The sequence below is a fragment of the Mauremys reevesii genome, linkage group 6 (assembly GCF_016161935.1).
Source record: "Mauremys reevesii isolate NIE-2019 linkage group 6, ASM1616193v1, whole genome shotgun sequence".
Classification (NCBI taxonomy): Eukaryota; Metazoa; Chordata; order Testudines; family Geoemydidae; genus Mauremys; species Mauremys reevesii.
The window spans coordinates 22,751,374-22,772,236 of record NC_052628.1 but is presented as its reverse complement, the minus strand read 5'-3'; the positions used below and the strand labels follow the sequence as shown (position 1 = coordinate 22,772,236).

General features: G+C 43.2%; 1 protein-coding gene across 13 annotated transcripts in view; it reads left to right on the top strand.

The window, feature by feature from the left end:
* ADAMTS12 (ADAM metallopeptidase with thrombospondin type 1 motif 12) overlaps positions 1-20,434 on the top strand; it is a 268,928-nt gene extending 248,494 nt beyond the window's left edge. For 12 of the 13 annotated variants that reach the window (XM_039545726.1, XM_039545725.1, XM_039545727.1 and 9 more), the window contains 3 exons: positions 7,606-7,752; positions 13,000-13,153; positions 15,091-20,434. In XM_039545726.1, coding sequence (XP_039401660.1) covers positions 7,606-7,752; positions 13,000-13,153; positions 15,091-15,329 — 540 coding nt within the window. In that variant the 3' untranslated portion in view covers positions 15,330-20,434. Of the gene's footprint in view, positions 1-3,905; positions 4,685-7,605; positions 7,753-12,999; positions 13,154-15,090 lie in introns of those variants that run through there. The other variant, XM_039545734.1, reaches the window with a different exon arrangement.
* Positions 20,435-20,863: the final 429 nt, after the last annotated feature.

Here is a 20,863-nt window from a genome sequence, read left to right as displayed (position 1 = left end):
CTGCTTTACCATGTTATATCCGAATTCATGTTATATCGGGTCACGTTATATCAGGGTAGAGGTGTACTTGGTCCCAATGCAGGATGCTTGTAAGGAAGCTATAATGTGTCTTCATCCTGAATCGGTATCTTATCGATTTTTTTTCATTAATTTTCACCCATTTCTGGCTGGTGATGCATGTGAACTTCTCAAGGAGTAGGAATTTCAGACAGCTAGTTAAATTCAGGAGGGCCCCTTCTGCAGCTCAGGAGCCCCCTCCACTCGAGAATGTGCTGGTCATTCACCAGATGCTAAAAAATCACCTTCACATCACACCTCACCCAGCTTGTCTCATGATTTGCTATTGACAAATCTATGTTGACTGTTACTTTAACCTTATTATCTGCTAGGTGCTTACAAATTGGTTTTTTGATTATTTGCTCCTTATCTTTTTGGGTACCAAAGTTAAGCTGTCTGATCTATAGTTCCCTGGGTCGTCCTTATTCTCCTTATTATAGATCAGTACTATATTTGTCCTTTTCCACTCCTCTGGGATCTTTTTCATCCTCCATGACTTCTCTAAGATCTCTTCAGCCAGTTCCTGTAGCATTCTAGGATGTATTTCATCAGGCCCTGACAATCTGAAGACCTCTAACTTGTCTAAATAATTCTTAACTTACACTTTCCCTATTCTAACCTCAGATCCTACCCCGTTTATACTCATATTCACTATGTTAGCCCTCTGATCACTGCTAACCTTTCTGATGAAAACTGAAACAAAAAAGGCATTTAACACGTCTGCCATTGCTGCCTTTTCTATTATTGTCTTTCCCTCCTTATTGAGTAACGGGCCTACTCTCTCCTTGGTCTTTCTCTTACTTCTAACGTATTTGTAAAATGTTTTCTTGTTACCCTTTATGTCCCTAGCTAGTTTAATCTCATGGTATGTCTTAGCCTTTCAAATTTTGTCCCTGCACGCTTATGGGGTTTTATGTATAAATTTGACTTAATTTTCACTATTTGTATGACTCTTGGTTAAGCCACGATGGTCTCTTACCATACTTCCTATCTTTCCTACGCAGTGGGATAGTTTGCTCTTGTGACCTTAATAATATCTCCTTAAACTGCCAACTCTCTTGTACTCTTTTTTTCCCTTTTACTTGCTTCCCATTGGTATTTTACCTACCAATTCTCTGAGTTTTCTAAAATCTGCATTGTCTTTATTCTGCTGTTTTCCCTCCTACCGTTCCTTTGAATCATGAGTGCTATCATCTCATGATCACTTTCACCCACCCTCTGCCTTCCACCTTCTGCCTTCCACCTTCAAATTCTCAACCAGTTCCTATTTGTCAGAAACAAAAATAAAACAGCCTCTCCCCAAGTCACTTTTTCCACCTTCTGTAATTAAAAAGTTGTCTCCAATGCATTCCAAGAACTTGTTGGATAATCTGTGCCCTGGTGGGTTGTTTCCCCAACAAATATCTGGGTAGTTAAGTCCCCCATCAGCACCAAGTTCTGTGTTTCGATGATTTTGTTAGTTGTTTTAAAAAAGCCTCATCCACCTCTTCTTCCTGGTTAGGTGGTCTGTAGTAAACACCTCCCATGACATCACCTTTGTTTTTTACCCCTTGTATCCTTACCCAGAGACTTTCAACAGATCTGCCTCTCACTTCTATCCAGGCTCTAGAGGCCTAGCGGGGGCAGGGCGCGGCGCCTGGGGCTTCCCCCAGGGGCGGGGCGGGGGGGCTGGGCTGCGGCCCTGCGCCCATCGGAGGTCGGGAGGAGCCCCGCGACGACCGGACCGCTGCTGCAGGCACGGCAGACGGACGGGTCGGCCGCCCTGCGCCGCGGCTCCCGCCCCGCATGGGGCGGCGCAGCTCAACTCAGCCGCCCCGCCAGAAGCCCCCGCCCAGCGCCAGCCGCCAGCAGGTCCAGCTGAGAGCCAGCGACCCTCTCTCTCAGCATGCATGCGGCCCGGTCGCGCCGCTGCTCCTGCTCGGGGCGCCTCCCGGCATTGATTGGGGGGGCGGCCAAATTTGTAGAGCCGCCCCTGCTTCTATCTCAACCTTAGTGCAAGTGTATATATGTTTGATATCAAAGACATCACCTTCTCCTTTTTCCCCGGCCTCTCCTTCCTGAACAAGCTATCCTTTTCTATATCAATATTCCAGTTATATGAATTATCCCACCAAGTCTCTGTGATGCCAATTACTTCATCATTGTGATTATTCACTAGTATTTTTAGTTCTTTCTGTTTATTCCCCATACTTCTTACATTAATATACAGACATCTAAGATGTGCATTAGAGTTTCCCTCTATATTCCCTCTTGTTCTCCTGTGTCCCTGCTATAATTGCCCGTATTCCCCCCAGATTTCAACCCTCCACCCAGGTCTCCATGTTCTGGACTTACCTGTGGGATTTTGTCTCCTGACCCCATCAAACCTAATTTAAAGCCACCTCACTAGGTTAGTCTGTATCCAAAGATAATCCTCCCCTTCTTTCATACATGGACCCCATGTCTGCTCAGCAGTCCTTCTTCTCAAAATAGCATCCCATTGTTGAAGAAGCTGAAGCCCTCCTGGTGGCACCATCCACACAGCCACACATCTCCAGGATGTCTCTCTCTGCCTGGGCCCCTACCCTTGATGGGAAGGATCGATGAGAACACAACCTGCATCCTCAACTCCTTCACGCTCACTGCCAGAGCCCTGTAGTCACTCCTGATCTGCTCAGGGTCATATCTTGCAGCATCACTAGTGCCCACTTGGATGAGCAGCATGGGATAGTAATCAGAGAGCCGGATGATCCTCCACAATCCTCTGTAATGTCCCAGATATGGACCCCTGGCAGGCAGCCCACCTCCCGGGGTGCCAGGTCAGGTCAGCAGACAGATGCTTCCATCTCCCTTTGTTTCCTCTTGCAAATGGTACATGGCCACCTCCTCCTGTAGCTCTCCCACCTGCTTCCTGAGAGATTTATCTGTAGGCACCTCTTACACTGGATGGTCTCCCTAGCCTGGCTTTCTATGACTGGGAAATGCAGGCCATAGTCTCTGCAAATCCACACCAGGACCTGGGTACAGGCATCCGTAGTTGGGTTCTCTGTCTGCACACAGGTACAGGTGGAGGAGCTAGGAGCAGTGTTGGCACTGGCGATGCAAATTTTCTGAACCATGTTGATTTTATTCTTTTCCCTTCCTACAAACTCCTTCTCAAACTGCCCTGTTTGCTAGCTCGCCTTGCTCACTTAGCATCAGGTTTATAAGACTTTTGCTCCTAGGTCAACTCAGGGAAGGGTAATCAAGAATGATCAAGTATCAAAGGACTAGAGCCTTGCTAGTGCACACTCAGCTAATAGCTAGTAGGCCTCTGATCCCCACTCCCACACCATCCCCAAGCACACAATCCCCAACAGACCACACTGTAAAATTTAAACAAGCCAAAAGAAAAACTAAATTAAACTGACTCATCCCAAGAATTACTGCTGCTCCTTCTTCCCTCTCTCCCTCTCAAACTACCATTAGCTGACCCCTATTCACTAGCTTCCATTCTCATCTCCACTCAGGCATCTCCAAGATAATAATAACCTCTAGAGCTTGACCTGACTGCAAGGTTTGTAAAACCATAGTTAGCAATAGGACCCTTCATACGAACTACCTGCTTGAGAGGAAATTATGGGGTTTTATAAATTATTTTAATTGATTTGGGTATGTGCATCTTACCATAATGTGTGTTCGCTTGAAGCATAGCTTGCAAGAGCTTCTGAACAGGGCAGTGAATTTTGTGTGAATAAAACAGAATTGGAATGATAGAAATTATCATTCTTTGACCTTGAAAGGATGCAGCCCTTGCGGAAGGGTAGAAATCTCCCTCTCCCTCCTCCACGCAATGATCAGACAGTCTACTCTTTCGATTTCCTTGGCAGGCCCTTCCTCCTCTGCTGGACAGAAACATGGAACCAGGACCCTGGTGGAGCAGACTATCAACCACCAGGCAAGTTAGAAGAGAGTGAGGGATGAAATGATGCAGGACATTTTGGCCAAGACTGATAAACAGCTTGTTTATCAGACAGAGAAGAAAGAGAGGAGGCTAGAAAGAGAGGAAGTCAGCCAAACATTAGCGATTGGTAATGCAGTTTCTGGTGCATGACCAGAGGTGAAGGCCTGGTCAATGCCTAAAACAGGTTAACTTAGCTACTTCTCTCAGTGCCGTGAAAAATTTCATGGCCTGTGCTATGTAGTTAGGTTGACCTAACCTCCAAATTCTTCCATCGACCTAGCTACCACCTCTCAGAAAGGAAGATTTACTACAGCGCCAGAAAAGGCCTTCCATTGCTGTAATAAGTGTCTACACTACAGGGCTATAGCGGCATAGCTGCAACTGTGCTGCTGTAGCACTTGTAGTGTAGACATACCCTGAAGGAGGAGGACAGAGTACAACAGAAGGAACTTTGAAAGAGGCTACTTGCTCTCATGGCCACCAGGCTGAAGGCTTCTGCATCAGCTCCAGCTCCACACACTGAGTCCCCTCCATGCTACCGTGTCCTGCAGCCTGTGCAGCCTTTGGACAGTTCTGGCATTGGTTGGCCCATGGCCCAAGCCGTGAATGCCGCATGAGACAGTCAGTCGTACCCTGTACATTTCTCCACACTTGTTCAACCATGGCGTACACGTGTGAAATGCACAAGCAGGGACAAAGAGAACAGCCACACAGGGAAGACACAGTTCCAAAAACAGTAAAACTGTTATCATGGCAATACATATATAGTTTGGCCATTTTAGCACTTTTGTTTATTGGATTTCTTAAATGCGTTGTTTTTGTTTACTGTGTTCCATGTCTTCATGATAGCTGGTCTGCCTGTAAGGTTTTTACATTATTGTTTGTAGGCCTGTTTAAAATAAAGTGTTCAACTTTCAAATAAGGTTTCATTGAGCAGGTTTTATTAAATTCATTTAAAAGAAACTTTGCCATAGTAATGCATAAGTTGTATGTGGAGGCACATGTACAGTTTTTATAAAATGCATAACAAAATTCATTTTAAAGAAGCCCTCTTATGCAGTAGTCCCTACCTGTATGTGGAGGTACATGGACAGTTCTTCTTAATTTCCTGAGCTGCACCAGCCCCAGAAATTGTGGTATGAGCGTGGGATAATTTAATCATGGGATAACTATATTACATAATTCCCCCTCATCTATGTCACCCTGCAAATCCACTATGTGGGAGCACAAGGCATCCCTGATTTCCCTTGCTCATGTGGATCCTGCCCCAGTAATGATAGGTGCACTTTCTGGTTGTGTTTACCAGTCCAGCAATTCATCAGTGTCTCAAGGCCACTCCTGGGGAAATGGCTCACTTTTGGTCTTACAGATATTGTGACGTGGATGCCAATGACAACATTGGCATCAAAAGGGGTCTGAAGGCAGTGCCATCTGGATTTCATCTGCCAAACACATATTCCTCCACCATCCCACAGCTACTGAGCATGTAGTTGAACCTTCATTTGCCAAGCCCTCTGAGATCAGGGTACAGTTTCATAAGCCATGGAAGAAGAGGGTACACAGGGTTCCCTAGACTAGCAGTGGGTGCAGTGACTTCCTTTATAAAAATGTAATTTAGAGGGAATAATGCCCCAGCTTGTCCATGAAGGTAAAATCCCAATCTCTGGAAAACCCTGGCATCATGCAGTTTGCTGGTGTATACCCATGAGCCAACCTCAGTGGTCAACCAGGGCCTGCATAATGATGGAGTAGAAACCTTTGCGGTTTATGCACTCATGTGCTCCTGGCAGAGGACAAACTATGGGTATATGAGTCCCATGAAAAGCCCCAGCACAATTTGGGAAGCCTATTCTCTTAAATCTGGTAGTTATTTCAGGAACTGTATTTATACCTACCACCTTTGGATAAACCATAGTACTGATTGCCTCAGAAACCAACACCACCACAACTCCCAGAGTTGACTTTCCAACACCAAACTGGTTAGCCCTAGACTTGTAGCACAATGGGATAGCCAGCTTCCAAATGGCTATAGCAACCTGCCTCCAGACTGGCATAGCCTCCCTCATGTGTGTGTCCTGATACTGGAGGCCTGGACAAAGCTCCAGGAATGTCTGCTTCTTCCTACAAAAGTTCTGGACCCACTGCTGGTCATCCTAGGCCCACACGACAATGTGATCCCACCAGTCTGTGCTTGTGGCCCTGCTCCAGAAGCAACGGTCTACATATGGGGAATCTGCCACTATGGCAACAGGCATGAGCAGCATCAGTCGGGTTACAGCTGCCATGTCTCTACCCCACTCTGAAAGGTGCCTATGACTGACAATATCCTGAACAAACCTTATGGAAGTAAGATAAACTTTATTGAGTTAAATTAGACCTTATTGGGTGCCTTGTATTAATAAAGAAATTGTGCATGTGTTATTGTGGAATTGAAATTGAGTATCTAACTGCCATAGGATATGTTGAAAATCCAAGCCTAAAATAAGAGAAGAGCTGCAGAGGTTTGGTTTTAGTGTTGTAAACATCTCATTTGCTGGATTTAGTTTTGCAAAACCAAAGCCAATGTGTGGTTTGAATACAGGTTATATTTTATTTATACCACCAAAGTTGTGTGTTGTGTTTTGTTTTGTTTTGGGGGAGGGAGGGGTTGGCAAAAATTTTCAGCATTAACCTATCTAATAAAATCTACTAAACCCTCATGTTTGTCCATGGCTGCTCTTTTCACGCTGGAGATATTGTGACACAGCACTCCAAATTGTGATTTAAGGATAAAATGCTGATATCAGACCTGCAAGTTGGTCCTCAACTCTGATATTCTGCTTATCCTAAAGGGAGAGAGCAGCTCCATTTACAGAAAGCAGACCATCAGATAGAGGAAGTTTCATGAAAGCCCAAGAACAAAATTTCATCCAAAGTATTTTTGGACCCTTATATTCCCAGCCATGTATCAAGCCTTTGATACATTTCAAGATGCTAAACCACAACCATGATCACTTTTAAAAACAGGTTTGGAAAGAAAGTTTTAAAAATATCCTCAGTCCATATTTCTGTACGATGCTTGTTTATTGCCATTTTTGTAGCTAAATGTTTAGTATGTGCTGTATGGATTTTCAATATCCCCGAGCAGCCTCATGAAAGTGAGAGGTTGCATCTCATAAATTTGTCCCAGTGACCAAAACTCTTACATTAAAATTTCAGATTAAGCCTGCAGAAACGTGACTTGCTTTTTGACATTATGACATGAATCATTGTCCCTACTCTAAATCTGAATAATATTATGTGGCTTTCATTATGAATGTTAGGAGTGAATTTATTAATAAAATTCTGCCTCATGCTTCAGATTAAGAACAGCCCCCTTCCCTGTCCGGGTCATTATAAAAGATTAAATAAATACATTACTGCAGTAGTTATCTTCATCTTTGGGTCATCAGACTTGATGTCTGTGCTAAACTATACTTGATAATGTCATCAATTATTTCAGATAAATGTTTCTTGCTACGTGTTCAGTGATTGTGCAATTCTCAAATAAATGTGTTCTCTGCTTCCTTTGTAGCCTGTTTATATTTTTGTTGACCACCTAAAATTGCTTTCTCTCTATTTTTTTCTTGTGTGCTATTTTATTTTAGTGTTCGAAAACATGTGGTGGTGGTCTGCAAGAAAGACACGTCTACTGTCCAGAAGAGGACTATTGTGACTGGACGAAAAAGCCTAACTCCACGGCACGCTGCAATGGGCAGCCTTGTACTCGGTGGATAAATGGGACGTGGAGTTCGGTAGGATTCAATCCTTGGTCTTTGGGCTTTTGAGAAATGCATAGTAAAATATACTATGTGGCATCCACCACAACTAAAAAAATCATCCGCTCCAGACACAGAACCTGATCTGGCTAATTAACTCCAATTCTCCAGTGTTATCTGGTTAAAATGAATGAATAAGAATCTACTGATAAATTAAAGCCTAAAGCTGCTACCCTAGCTCACGTTAAAATCAGTGGTACTGCTCAAGGAGTAAGGAACTGGTCAATGAGAACAAGAGTAGCAGAATCGGACCCTTTAATAATTATTCACAGTGTTTGTGAGGTACAGTATACATGGCAAGCCAGTTCTTAGTGTACAGTTAGTGATAAGACTAGAGCAAGGGTCTTCTCAAAAGATACTGTCCAGTATCTCACCTGAAAGGCCAGTTCAGCTGTGTCCACCATGCAGATATATTTATATTTTTAGTTGCTGTGTTGTGGAGCAAATTTTCCACAGTTGTGATACTGTAATTGTATCTGTTTGCAGATTTATCATTTGCCGCCTATTCTCATCCACATGATATTTGCTTTAAAAGCCCCGAAGGCAAAAACTGCAAGTTAACTGTATAGGGAAGCTCTATGGGTGGTAGAAGCAGCAAATCTAGGCATGGATTCAGGTAGTCTCAAGAGAAGAGCAAAGCAATAAAGGGAAAAGAGAGCTCTGCTTCTTTGTGTAAAGCACATTCTCTGTTACAGACCTGGCTGAGTCCCCTTGGTGGACAGTCACCAGTCTGTTGTAATTGGACCCAGTCCAGATTACTGGAGGATAGCTAATATAGCAATTATTTTTTAAAAGGCTCCTGGCAATTACAGGCCAGTAAACCTAACTTTGGTACCAGACAAATTTGTTGAAACTATAATAAAGAATCTAATATTAGGTATGTACACCGCTACCCCGATATAACATGAATTCGGCTATCAAGTGGTAAAGCAGCACTCCAGGGGGGCAGGGCTGCGCACTCCGGTGGATCAAAGCAAGTTTGATATAATGAGTTTTCACCTATAACATGGTAAGATTTTTTGGCTCCCTAGGACATTGTTGTGTTATATTGGGTAGAGGTGTATCTATCTACATTATGTGTGCAGTCCTGAAGAAGGGGCATATACACAATAATCCTTTCCCTCCTATTTTCTTATATCCTAATACTACTTTACAAATATTGTTCATAGTAGAAGGTATGTTGCATAAACATCCCACCAACCATTTTATATTTAAAAAAAACCCCAGAATCTTAAATATAAATTACAATAGTATATGGCAAGCCATGACAGTCAGTCTGCAATATAATTCTCCAACTGATGATTCATTGATGCTAAGAGAAAAAAAGCAAATTATACATTATTTTTTCAGCAGAAGGCCATAAAATGGAACCTGAATATTCTGTGAGTCTTATTTATTGGTAGGTTTTTCCATTAACATTGTTCCAGGCATCTAATTCATGTAACAGAAAGTAATTGGTTTATTAAAGTCAACTCATGGTATATTCTGGTTTTGTTCCACTTTAAGTTTTTTGCTACATGACCATGAAATAAATCTTCCAAAGCTGAGATGCAGCATTCTTAGTATGGGAGAAGCAGTCAACCAAATAGATGTTTTGTTTTCAAAATATATAGTAATTCAGATTTTTATGGCAGGACTTACAAAGTAATACTGCTGTGGCTTTGATTTTTTTTAACTGTTCATTACAAGCTCAGTCAAGCAAAAATTGCCTTAAATTTTTCAATCTAGTTTTACATAATACTGGTTCAAAACAAATCCTACTATGTAAATGGGAATTTGACAAAAAAAAATCATGTATAGCAAAATAAAAAAGCTACATCTAAAAAAACCCCTAAAATAACATACGGTGAGACACTGGAATAAAGAGTAGCTTCTGGAGTGAAATCTAACATTAAAGAATGGGGGACCCCTTAAGAACTTTGACCATTTAGAAAAATTCTAGCAATTCAAGTGATGTTTCCTAACTTTAATATAGGGACTTCTTCTGGAGCTCCTTGAAGATGGTACAAATTTTAAATGATTATCAGAATATTAGTTAATTTTTGTATAAAACAGAAACTTTTGTAGATTAATAAAAAATTGGAGACAGAGAATGCCAAGTAGGTTGTCTTTTCAGTGAGGAGGTGTTCTCTGCAGCATATAGACTTTGTTCTCATATTGCATGATTTCACTGTCAAGAAATTCATCCCTTGCCACAGAATTGGGATCCAGAACCTCAGCTTTCATTTTTTATATTTCTAGCCCCCATGACTGAACATAACTGAGGCCTAGTCTACAGTTACAGCATCCTAACCCCCAGTGTAGACAGCACCAAGTCAGTGGGAGAATTAGCTACCACCTCTTGGAGAAGTAGATTACCTGTGCCAGGAGCAGAACCTCTCCCACTGCACCACTCCAGTGTTTAAAGTGTAGACAAACCCAGTGTTTAAAGTGTTATCTTCCTGAGTTTGCACATTACTTGGAACAATAGCTGAGAAGTATGACCTGCCCTATTCATCTAAATGGGTTTAATGCTAAAAATGTAAAGATAACATCTGAATTATACTGAAAATGTGGGGAACGGGATAAAATAAACTGAATTTAATATTGAAATAACACTGGGCTACAGTACTGACTGTATTATTCAATTTAATTTTATTTAATCCAATAAAAACCTCAATTTTAAAAATTTTGGAAGTTGCCACTGAATATCTAGGGCCTCATTTATATACTTCATACTGATTACAACAAAATCCTTTATGGACAGAGAGAGAGAGACTAGAAAGAGAATACTTAGCAGAACTGAATAGAGGTACACATCCCTCTTTTAATAATTGTAGAGCCTTGGCAGACATTCTTTAGCTCTGTAAATTTTAGGGAAAAGACATAGGGTGGTAATTTTCAAGATTTATGATTTATCTTGTTAGCTACTGTATATTCAAAGAGAAGGGAGGGAAAACACCTCTAAAATTGATCAGAATGCATACAAAACCCCTTGATGGATGAATATTTGTAGATTATTTTATACCCCAGTTCCTTGGAGAATTGTATCTTGGAGACATTTTTCTATATTGGCATCTGGATAAGGAGAAACAGTTGGGCTGCAGTTGTCCTGGGGCAAAGAAAGATACTGGCAGCCTAAATATCTTCAAAGAAGCCACTCATTCAGCTTTTCCAAAATCTTCAGGCTAGTCCTTTCCATAGTGGTGTGATCGCAGTAGATTTAGTTATGTTTAGTACAGCTGGTTGGAGAATGGTTATTTTTCCCTTCTGAAAATGTTGACATTTCATTAAAAAATTGAAACTGAAAACTTTTAGCTAAAACCCAAAGATATTGATTCAGAAATGCCACCGCCATGCCTCATGGGAGTGGTAGTTCAGACCCTCATGGATTCTCCATTAGGACCCAGGTTCCCCAGCAAGATTACATCTCCCATGATGCACCACCATCCCCCTTGTTGTTGAGCCCCTGCAGAAGTTCTTGTCCATAGTGCAATGTGGGAGATGTAGGGCAGGTCTACGCTTATAACACTGTAGCACTTAAGTGAAGATGCACCTATTCCGACAGAAGAGCTTCTCCTGTCAGCGTAGTGAATCCACCTCTCTGACAGGCGGTAGCTATGTTGACGAGAGAAGCTCTCCTGTTGACATAGCACTGTCTAGACGAGATGGGGGGAGTTAGGTCGGTATAACTACGTCGCTCAGGGTTGTGGATTTTTAACACCCCGGAGCAAAGTGGTTATACTGATATAGGTCTGTAGTGTAGACCTGGCCATAGTCTGGCTGGAAACTTGGCCTATAGAGAAGAATGGGGGCATGAGGCGTCTGCACTACAACTCCCGTGAGGCACTCTGGTGATCTTTCTGAATCAAAATCTCTTCAGTTTTAGGGTGGTCCATTTTCAACCAAAAGTTAACATCTTCCACAGAAAGCAGATCCTTTTCACCGAAAAAATTTCATTTTGTCAAAACCCCAATTTTTCATCAAGAACAGTGTAGAGAGAAAATTTTCAATCAACACCAGTTTTTAGGGAAGGACCACCTAGGAAATTATTTCACTGGCCCGCTCCAGAATGCTACAGCAGTCAGTCTCTCCTGAACAGAATGCCTAACACACTCAAGGATTTACATGCTTTGTCTGATGATGCAGCTAGTTCTGGGTAGTTTCTCCTTAAGCTCACTAGCTGCATTAGGTACAGCTATAGTAGGAGCTAGGGACATGGTTCCCCTGCTTGTGTACATGTACCCACACTCATAGAGCTAGTGTCAGTATAAATAGCAGTGTAGCCACAGTAGCAGGGGTAGCAGCAGCAGAGGCGCGGCTGACCCGTGCCAAGTATATACCCACCAGGGGTTTGTACTCAGCATGGCTCTGCTGTGCCTTAACTGTGGCTACACTATTTATGCTCATACTATCTTGATGAGAGCTAGCATGAGTATATATGTGCATGAGCAGGGGAATCACAACTCTAGCTCCTAGTGTAGGTGCAGCCTTAGATGCCTCTTATTTGGAGCTGAAGTTTGCCTCATATATTTGGTTTAGCTTCTATCTTGTATTCGTGTTCTGCAGATTGTTACAACCTTTTAGAGATTGTGTTCTGGTTTTTACCGGTGTAAGATCAAGTACAGTCTATTATTCTTGAAGGTCTAAACATTTTCTTTGTAAATTTACACTGTGCTGTACAGTGCCATAAAAGGGATCATTAATAATAAATAGAGAACAAGGTAACAGCGAGGTATCAGATGCTTATTTTGATTTGAAACCTGTACCATTTTACCACAGGTAAACAGAGTGAGACTAAACAGCAAGATGACTGTAATAGCAGGCCCAATGGTGTCATGGATTTGTCAGACAACAGTATAGCGTTACCATCTAGTTATACAGGAAGATGGCATTTGGAGCACGCAGTTCACAAATCTATTAGTGGGAAATCTCATGGGGAAAAAACAGGTGGAAAAGATCTAAATATGTATGTAGACTATATAAATAAACCTTTCCTTTGCCTTGTTTTCCTTCCGTCTGAAGTTCATATCATTATTGCTCTTATAATAATATGAGTAGAAAATATTGGCAAATCTTTGGGAATCCTGAAAAGGTACATAGTACTTTAGATCTTGGTCATGCATCCCTTGCTTAGCAACTTAAACGTTAGAGCTGCTTTGCGCTATTGACGAACATGCTAAAAGCATACAACACAATCCCCATTCAGAAGGCTTTTGGATAAATTAATTGTCTCTCTTTCAGTGCACTGATTCCTGTGGCGGGGGCATTCAGCAAAGAACAGTAAAGTGCGTCAATACAGAAGATAATGAAGCTGAAGATCAAACTATGTGTGAGCACGAGCTCAAGCCTCCAGAATCTCAGAAATGCAATATGCAAGAGTGCAGGAAAAGTGCAGGTAAGTTAATACACTTGGGTGAGATTTTTCAGAAGAGCTCAGCACCCAACATGCATCCAATGTGCTGAGCTCTCCTGAAAATCTGTCCCCATTTGCAAGTGCTAAGCTATTTTGAAAACTATGCCTTAATGGTGAGGGAGGCAAAGCTGATGTACTTCCTCTTGGAAAGTTCCATCAGTTCTAGACAGACCTTCATAGAAGTGTCAGGTACTTGTTCAGTCTCACGTGACTAGTGCCCTGAGCTCCTTGGCTGCTTTAAATAAGTCCTTCCTGCCAGCCACACCAGAGACAAATCCATACAGGAGCCACAAGGAGTCCTGCTCCAGGGATCGCACTGATTCCCCTCTGCAGTACAAGGACAGAAAGTGTTTCCTAAGACTCTCTCCTCCCACAGTCTTAAAGTGGAGTCCTGTGCTGACGCTACAGTACCAAAGTCCAAGGAAGTCTTCATTTTCAGCACTGAGCATGCCGTATTAAGCACCTCAACATCATCCATGCTGATACTGGGAACTGCAGCACCATATGCGCCTGCACCAAAATACCTGGCACCGACCACCTCCTTGGCACTATTGGAGTTCTCGGTTCTGGTAGCACACACACTCCCTTTGCCAACACCGCTACCATACACAGCACCAACAGAATTTTCTGTCAGAAACCGGTACTGGACTCATCTCCCCTTCAGAAGCTAAGGGAGATCACCAAGTACCCACTTCAGTACTGATAATGAGACAATCACTCTTCAGGTAGGTCTCTGCTCGTCTTGCAGAGAGAGAGCAAGGGGGAAGGAGAAGAGAATGGGGGTGAGTTAGATGTGTGTGACAGCACAGCATCCACTCAGCTAGGATTATAGGGTAAAACCTGCCCAAATATTTCATCATATCTTTCATAATAGTAACAGAGAGGGCTGTGGCAATATTAACCAGTTCAGATACTGGGTCCTCCCCTGTTTCTTCTCCACCCGCTGTGCTCTTACTGGCCCAGATCAAGGAAGAGATTCTAGGATTCAGGGCCAGTCCTCTCCAAAGCCAGGGGTTACTCGTCTCTGGGCTGGCTGTTTGGTGCCTCTTCTGCACAAACTCTGTGCTCAGGGCATTGCTCAGAACATAGTCCAGTTCACCATAAAACAGACAGGTTCCACATTTGGAATTCTTATCCTTGGTCTTTCGGTATGTCACCTTGAGCTCCTTTATCTTCTCCCTGCATTGCTGCCCAGTTTGCCTGATCCTATCATTGGCCAGCAGCTGCTTAGATTATACCATGGTACAGGTTGAGGTTCCAATTTGAGGAGCTATCATGGGGTTTGCTTGCATCGGCCCAAAGCTGCATCAAGATTCTGGATATGATCCTCCAGTCAGATGGCTGCACGCTGATACCTGGGCCTCTTAATGGACATCGTTCTGCTGTATCAAACACCGGATATGGGTAGGCTGAAGAAGCCACAAGTAATGTGGAACTGAGAATGCTGAGCAGAGCACAGGTAGATGGCAAGATAATACACAGGAATGGGTCAGTGTGTTCTTTACAGAAAGTGAGGGGGCAGAATGGGGCCTGAACTGCTGCACTCAAGTATCTGCTCCCTCCTGCCTTACTCGAAAGCTACCACCAGCTCCTCCTAGTCCACAAGGCCTCTTAGCAAAGTAAGTTCTTACAGTTTCTGGAGGAATCCCCTCCCCTCGCTAGCCAGCAGTTCCTGGTAGGGCAGTGGGACAGGGAGGCAGTGCATATCTGTAAATGCGGTACCTTTGAGAGTGGTGTGACACATGGTGGTTTGGGCCTTGTTCATCAAAGGTCCTTGGTGCATGTGCTGCCTTGGAGCTCAGATATTCTGCTTCTCTCCTATTCTGTCCATGCATTCGCACAGATCTAGACACGGAGATAGGTTACTCTCATCTAGACGCCCAGACTATAACTAACTTTCATCATGTTTTTCGCCATAGGCCTGCTGTGCCACAAGGACAAGCTGTCCATTAATTTCTGCCAGAGGCTGAAGCGGATTGGCAAATGTTTGGTGCCATCAATACAGACTCAGTGCTGCTTCACATGTAACAGGCCCCGAATTCCTAACAAAACAAGATCTGGAAATCAACAGCGCTTCAAAGAACAAAATTACACCAAACCCAGAAGAAAATTGCCTCCAATCAAAAAAAGCAACAGCCAACCTCCTGCTGGGCACTAGGTGTTTTCCAACCTGATTAATTTAATCAGGGGTTCCATTTACAGGGTTTTTTCTCTTTTATATTGAGCCATTCTATATAGATGGAAACCTAAATAACTGATTAATATTGGGAAAATACATCCTTTAGGGCAACCAGTCCCAATATGCTTCTCCAGCCTTCTCTTAAGACAGCCACAAATTTGTCATTGTGATTTGCAATGTACACCTGTTCCTGGTACTTCTTATGCATGGAATACAGGTTAAGGACATGCATACAGGATTCATTTGGTCTTTAAATGAATTTTGTGCTGGTTGTTTTCTCCATTTACAGTGGAAGAACAAACTGGGGTTCCCCCAAAACAGTATTAAAATAGCAACAGACTCTTGTACATAACTCCATTTAGTCTCAGATTCCAAAGGGCGAAGTTATTCTATCCTGTCTATTGTAATTACTGGGGCTTCTCTGCACACGACCTCCTGGGATGCCAGTACCATGCCGGGTATATTGCAACCTGGAGGCAAGCACTGTAGGCGTTTCAGCAGCTAGGCCTTATTGGTGCTAGCCGTAGTGGGCCAAGGAAAAGGGCTGGCAGGAAAGGGAAAGGTTGCAAATACCCTAGGTACAGAAGCATAACAAGTTATAGTTCAAAGTGAGCAATTGTGGTTCTTGTTTGGGTCCCTGGGGCAGCCCAGTGGACAGTCAGGGCTCTTCAGGTCTAGTGCCTGAGGTGCTGTCTCCAGTCCAATCTCTATTCTAGTAATAGGCACATAGAGATTTCCAGGCCAGGATGAGTTAGTGTTCCACATTGAGGCCCTTTTGCTCTGGCTCCCTGCCCAGCCGCTGTTGTTCCCCTATAAGTCCCATACAGACCTGCATTCAGCTGTATCATCTGGCATTCACAGCCTGTTCTGCATATGGTTCCTGGGGATTTTGCTCTGAAATCAGCTTCTCTGCAGCAGCTTGCTTGCCATGCAGCCACCATTTCCAAACAGAGTCTGACCACTTCCTGGTTCAGGAACTTTTCTCTTACCTGGCCAGGAGGGAATGGGGAGAGAGCTAATGGGAGTTGTAGTCTCCTCCTTAGCAGATCCATCACACTATAACACAGAGCTCTACTGCATGTTTTGAGCCAGCTTCTTCTGTATATTAGTCACTTGGCACTGCCAGAGTGACTGTAAAGCTGACGCCCCAGAGGGACAGCTGAAGATCCCCACCATGGGCCCTTAGGTTTTCTACAAACTTGGGTTTTAAAAAAAAAAATCTGTTTGACTGTCTCTTAAAACTGCTAGTTATTGCTGTCCCTTTAAAAGGCTATTAACCTAAAATAACTAGTGGAGTTTGTCATAGCTAGCTATGAACTTGCATTCGACAACTCAGTTTAGTCAGCATGTTTTATTAAACACCTGACTGACTCTCTAAAGGAGACCTCCTAAGTACACAGTTCTGAGCATGGTTCTGTTGGTGCAAATATCTTGGAATGGCCTAAAGAAGAAATGTTTAGGATTAAATTATACCATATATTTTACGCTGTCATGATGCAGTATTCAACCTTTTTTAAAACCAAGCTTTCAGCACCCACTGGACCCAGTTAAACAGTTTATTTTACAGTGATAGTCAAAAGCAAACAATCAAATATCTGCTAAGGAAGCCTAGTCAATAGTGGAGCATTTCCCATGGATGGTATCAGATAGTAGGCTTGATCCTATTGCCACTGAAGCTACTGTCAATGGCGTAACTACCCTCAATGGGAGCTGGATTGGCCTTTAAAACAGGCACGGATTTGAGCGGAGCATTTTAAAGGGGCAGAAGGGAGCTTGGTGCTCAAGTTCCACTGAAATTCAGTGGAAGTTGGTTGCAGAGGCCACTCAAGACAAACTGCCACGTTAGGCAAAACTTCAGTGTTCTGCCCTCTCCTCATTGGCCTAGAGTGGCAGATTTGGCTCAGCTGCCCCGCCATCATGACAGGGGGCGGCTGGGCCAAATTTGAGTAGCATTGCAACCTGGCACGTGAGGGCGCAACACCACTCAAATTTGGCCCAAATTTGGCCCAGCTGCCCATGATGGAGGGGCGCTGGGGCAAGTATGGGCCTTAGGCAGTGCCTAGTTCACCTATAACTAGAGCGGCCTTTGGTTGGGTGCTTCACTCAACCTGCCACTTTGTGCCAGCTTTGTCCTTGATACCTCCCTATACTTTCCTAGCCCTTCTTTAGAATACTACATTCCAAGTGTGGGTGGGCCATGGAAGCCTGCCCTGCCTGGACATTAGTGCAGGGGTTCTCAAACTTCATTGCACCGCAACCTCCTTCTGACCACAAACATTACTAGACGACCCGCTGCCCCAAGTGGGGTGGGAGGGCCAAAGGGCTTCAGCCCCAGTTGGGGGACGGGGACTTGTAACCTGAGCCCCGCCATACGGTGGGACTCCTGCTTCAGCCCCGGGCGATGGGGCTCTGGCCCCGGGCCGCAGCAATCTAACACCAGCCCTGGCGACCCCATTAAAATGAGGTTGCACCACTTTGGGGGCCCGACCCATAGTTTGAGAACCGCTGACTGAGTACAAAGTATTCATGCCCCTTTGCTTTGACAAGTTTTCTATTTCCTAATCCCAAAGCTGACTTCAGCTTTGCAAAGTGGTGGGGGAATAGAATTGTGGGAAGAGAACTGTGTTAACTAACTTCCCAACACTCATATATATCATGTATATTATATTAATACCATGCACATAATACCTATTAATGTGGAATATACTATGCCTAACATATGTATTGGCTAACATTTGAAAATCCAAGCCATACCCTGTAGCTTCGTAATTGTTCTAAGGATGTACTACATACAGTCTTCTTGGTTTTATACCGTATGAAAAGGAGTACACAGTCATAAATGTGTTGCAGTGACTGAAGGAGTGACTGTAAAACGTACTAGAAATACGTTTAGACCCGACTATACCGTACTAAGGCCACGATCCAACAACTGCAGCCATGCAGGTGAGCATAGCGGCCCATCCCTCAAGAATACACCCACACCCACATACCCAGGCATGGCAGTATTTGCAAGATCTGTGCCTCAATCCTTCACTTGAAGTTCATAGGAGTTCTGCAGGTGAAGCATCGCAAGATTGGGCCTCTTAATGTGTGTGGGACAACAATTAATGACAATTACAGCTACTTTTTAGGTGTTTTTAAATCGGCTGTTAAAGATATGCTGCTAATATAATATGGTGCTAATATTTGGATGGTGACTAAAATGATGTATCATATGTGTATGTGCGCATGCGTGCATACATAATCTATATGCACATACACTCTCTAAAATTATGCAGACCGATGGTGTTGCTGGTCAGTACCAGTTCTATTGCCTTCTAAACATTATGAGATGCTTAAGAATATTTGCTTTTTATTTTTTGAACTCCTGAATGTTTAATAGTCTGGATAAGGAATAAAAACCAGACCATTTTTATACAGTTTGGAGATAAAGTTATTAAATATATAACATGACTGCAAAGGATTTGGTCATAGAGCTCCATTGCCACTCTCAAGCAGAGCTTGTATTGAGGGCCAGACACGGACCCACCGAACTCAATGGAGCTTGCAAGTGCTCTTGAGGTGCACAGCACCTCTCAGAACTGGGGCTTGAAAATTAAGGGCTTTACTCGACCATCACAGTCTCCTTGGGTACATCCATACTGGAGTGGCAGTATAATTTCCAGCACAGGTAGGTGTGCACATGCCGGCTTTGATCAAGCCAGCACACTAACCATAGACGTGTAGCAGCAGCGGGGAGAGGCTCTGGCCGGCCTGAGTACAGTCCTACCATGGTATTTACTCAAACAGCTAAACTGTCCTGCCTCCCCTCCCACCATGGCTACACTTCTATTTTTAGCCTGCTCGCTAGAGCAAGGCTCGTGCGTGTACATCTACGCGAGCTGGAAATTACCTCCACTGTCGACGTATCTCTAGACTCAGGGAGACATGAGTCTTCATGCCCACACGGCACAGTGTAAATGAGCTAGGACTAACAGGCACCCGACAGTGACCTGGGAGACTGGCCAAGTGGGAATGGTATAAGTAGAAGGGAACTCACCCCGCTGAGGTTATCTTTCTGTGCTCATTACAGCCAGCATGGAGTAATTTCTCACTTCATTATTTGCTTCCAGGCATTGTGACTTATTTAAAATTGGGGAAGGTGAAGAAGTGATGGTCTATTACTCAAATGATTTGACTCCCTTGGGACCAAAGGGGAGTCCTGCCACACTTGGTGCTAAACTTACACCTTTAGAGGAAAGATTGTGAGAGCAACACGAACTTTTATAATACAGTTATGCTAGTACTCTATTCTATCTAGGTGCTGATACCATGCTCCTCACCTTGCTATCTGCCATATGCCGACTGCCTTTGTAATAGAGTCCCTTGATCAGTTTAACAAGTTTAAATCAATCTTTTAAGGAAAGATGGTTTTGTGGCTATAATTCCGATGGTTGCTAGTCTCACAAGTGACCTAAATAACCATTCACGCTAGACTCATGTTTCGCAAGCCCACCATATTATTCCGAGACACTTCAGTACCTTTCATCTTGCTCTGCATGAGCACTTTTACGCAGCACCTGCACACGCTGTTCTAGCACATAAATTGTTTAAGAAACAACCTATGACAATTTATTGTTGTAGCTTCATAATAAATGGCATTACTTATGTGTGACATGTCTGATATTTGTTATGGTTCCAATAAAAGAGTAATCACAAACAGGAACAATTAGAAAAAATGTTTTAAAAAAATACCAGCCTGGGGTTCTCCTCTAATAGAGAATTTGCTATAGCAGCATCCTCTTACCTGATATATTCAGAGTCCCCTATGGCAATATAACAGAGTAGCTCATTAAAAAGAAAAAGTAGGGAAAAGCTCTGAAAAAAAACTTTAATTGAGATAAAACACTGTACTGAATACAAAATTAAAAGTGATATTCACTGTTTCTCATCTTTATTTTCTCCTTCCGTCTTGATTTAGCAATTTTCATATTAATGGACTATCTCTTGGAATTTCACTACAAGTTAAATGCTACTCAACTCCTTGGCATTGGCTGAATGCATCCTTGTTAAGTGTATTAATTTTAGATTTATTCAAAGTACAATAAAACACACCCATTCAATACTCTGCGCAGCCCTGACCTTTTTTTTTAAAAAAAAGAAGTCTACTATATTGCTAATTCTGTGCTGATTTAAGCAGCAGTAACTGGCATTTGCGTTCTCAAGCTAAATCAGTTCCCTCAGAGGTGTCCCACTAAAAGAAGCTGTCGTAGTTAAGCCTGTCTATTTATATGCCCCTTCCCACTGAGCACCTCACAAACACTGGTGAATTTATCTTCACCGGACCCCTGTGAGGTAGGAAAGTATTTTATCCCTATTTCACAAATGGGGAACTGAGGGAGAGGAAGAACAAATGACCAGCCCATGGTCTGTAGCTGAGGGATGAATTGTAAAACAGATCTCCTAAGACCCATTCAGTGCCTCCAACCAAATTCCACGCTCCCCTGTACAACGTTTTCCTGCCCAGAATAGCT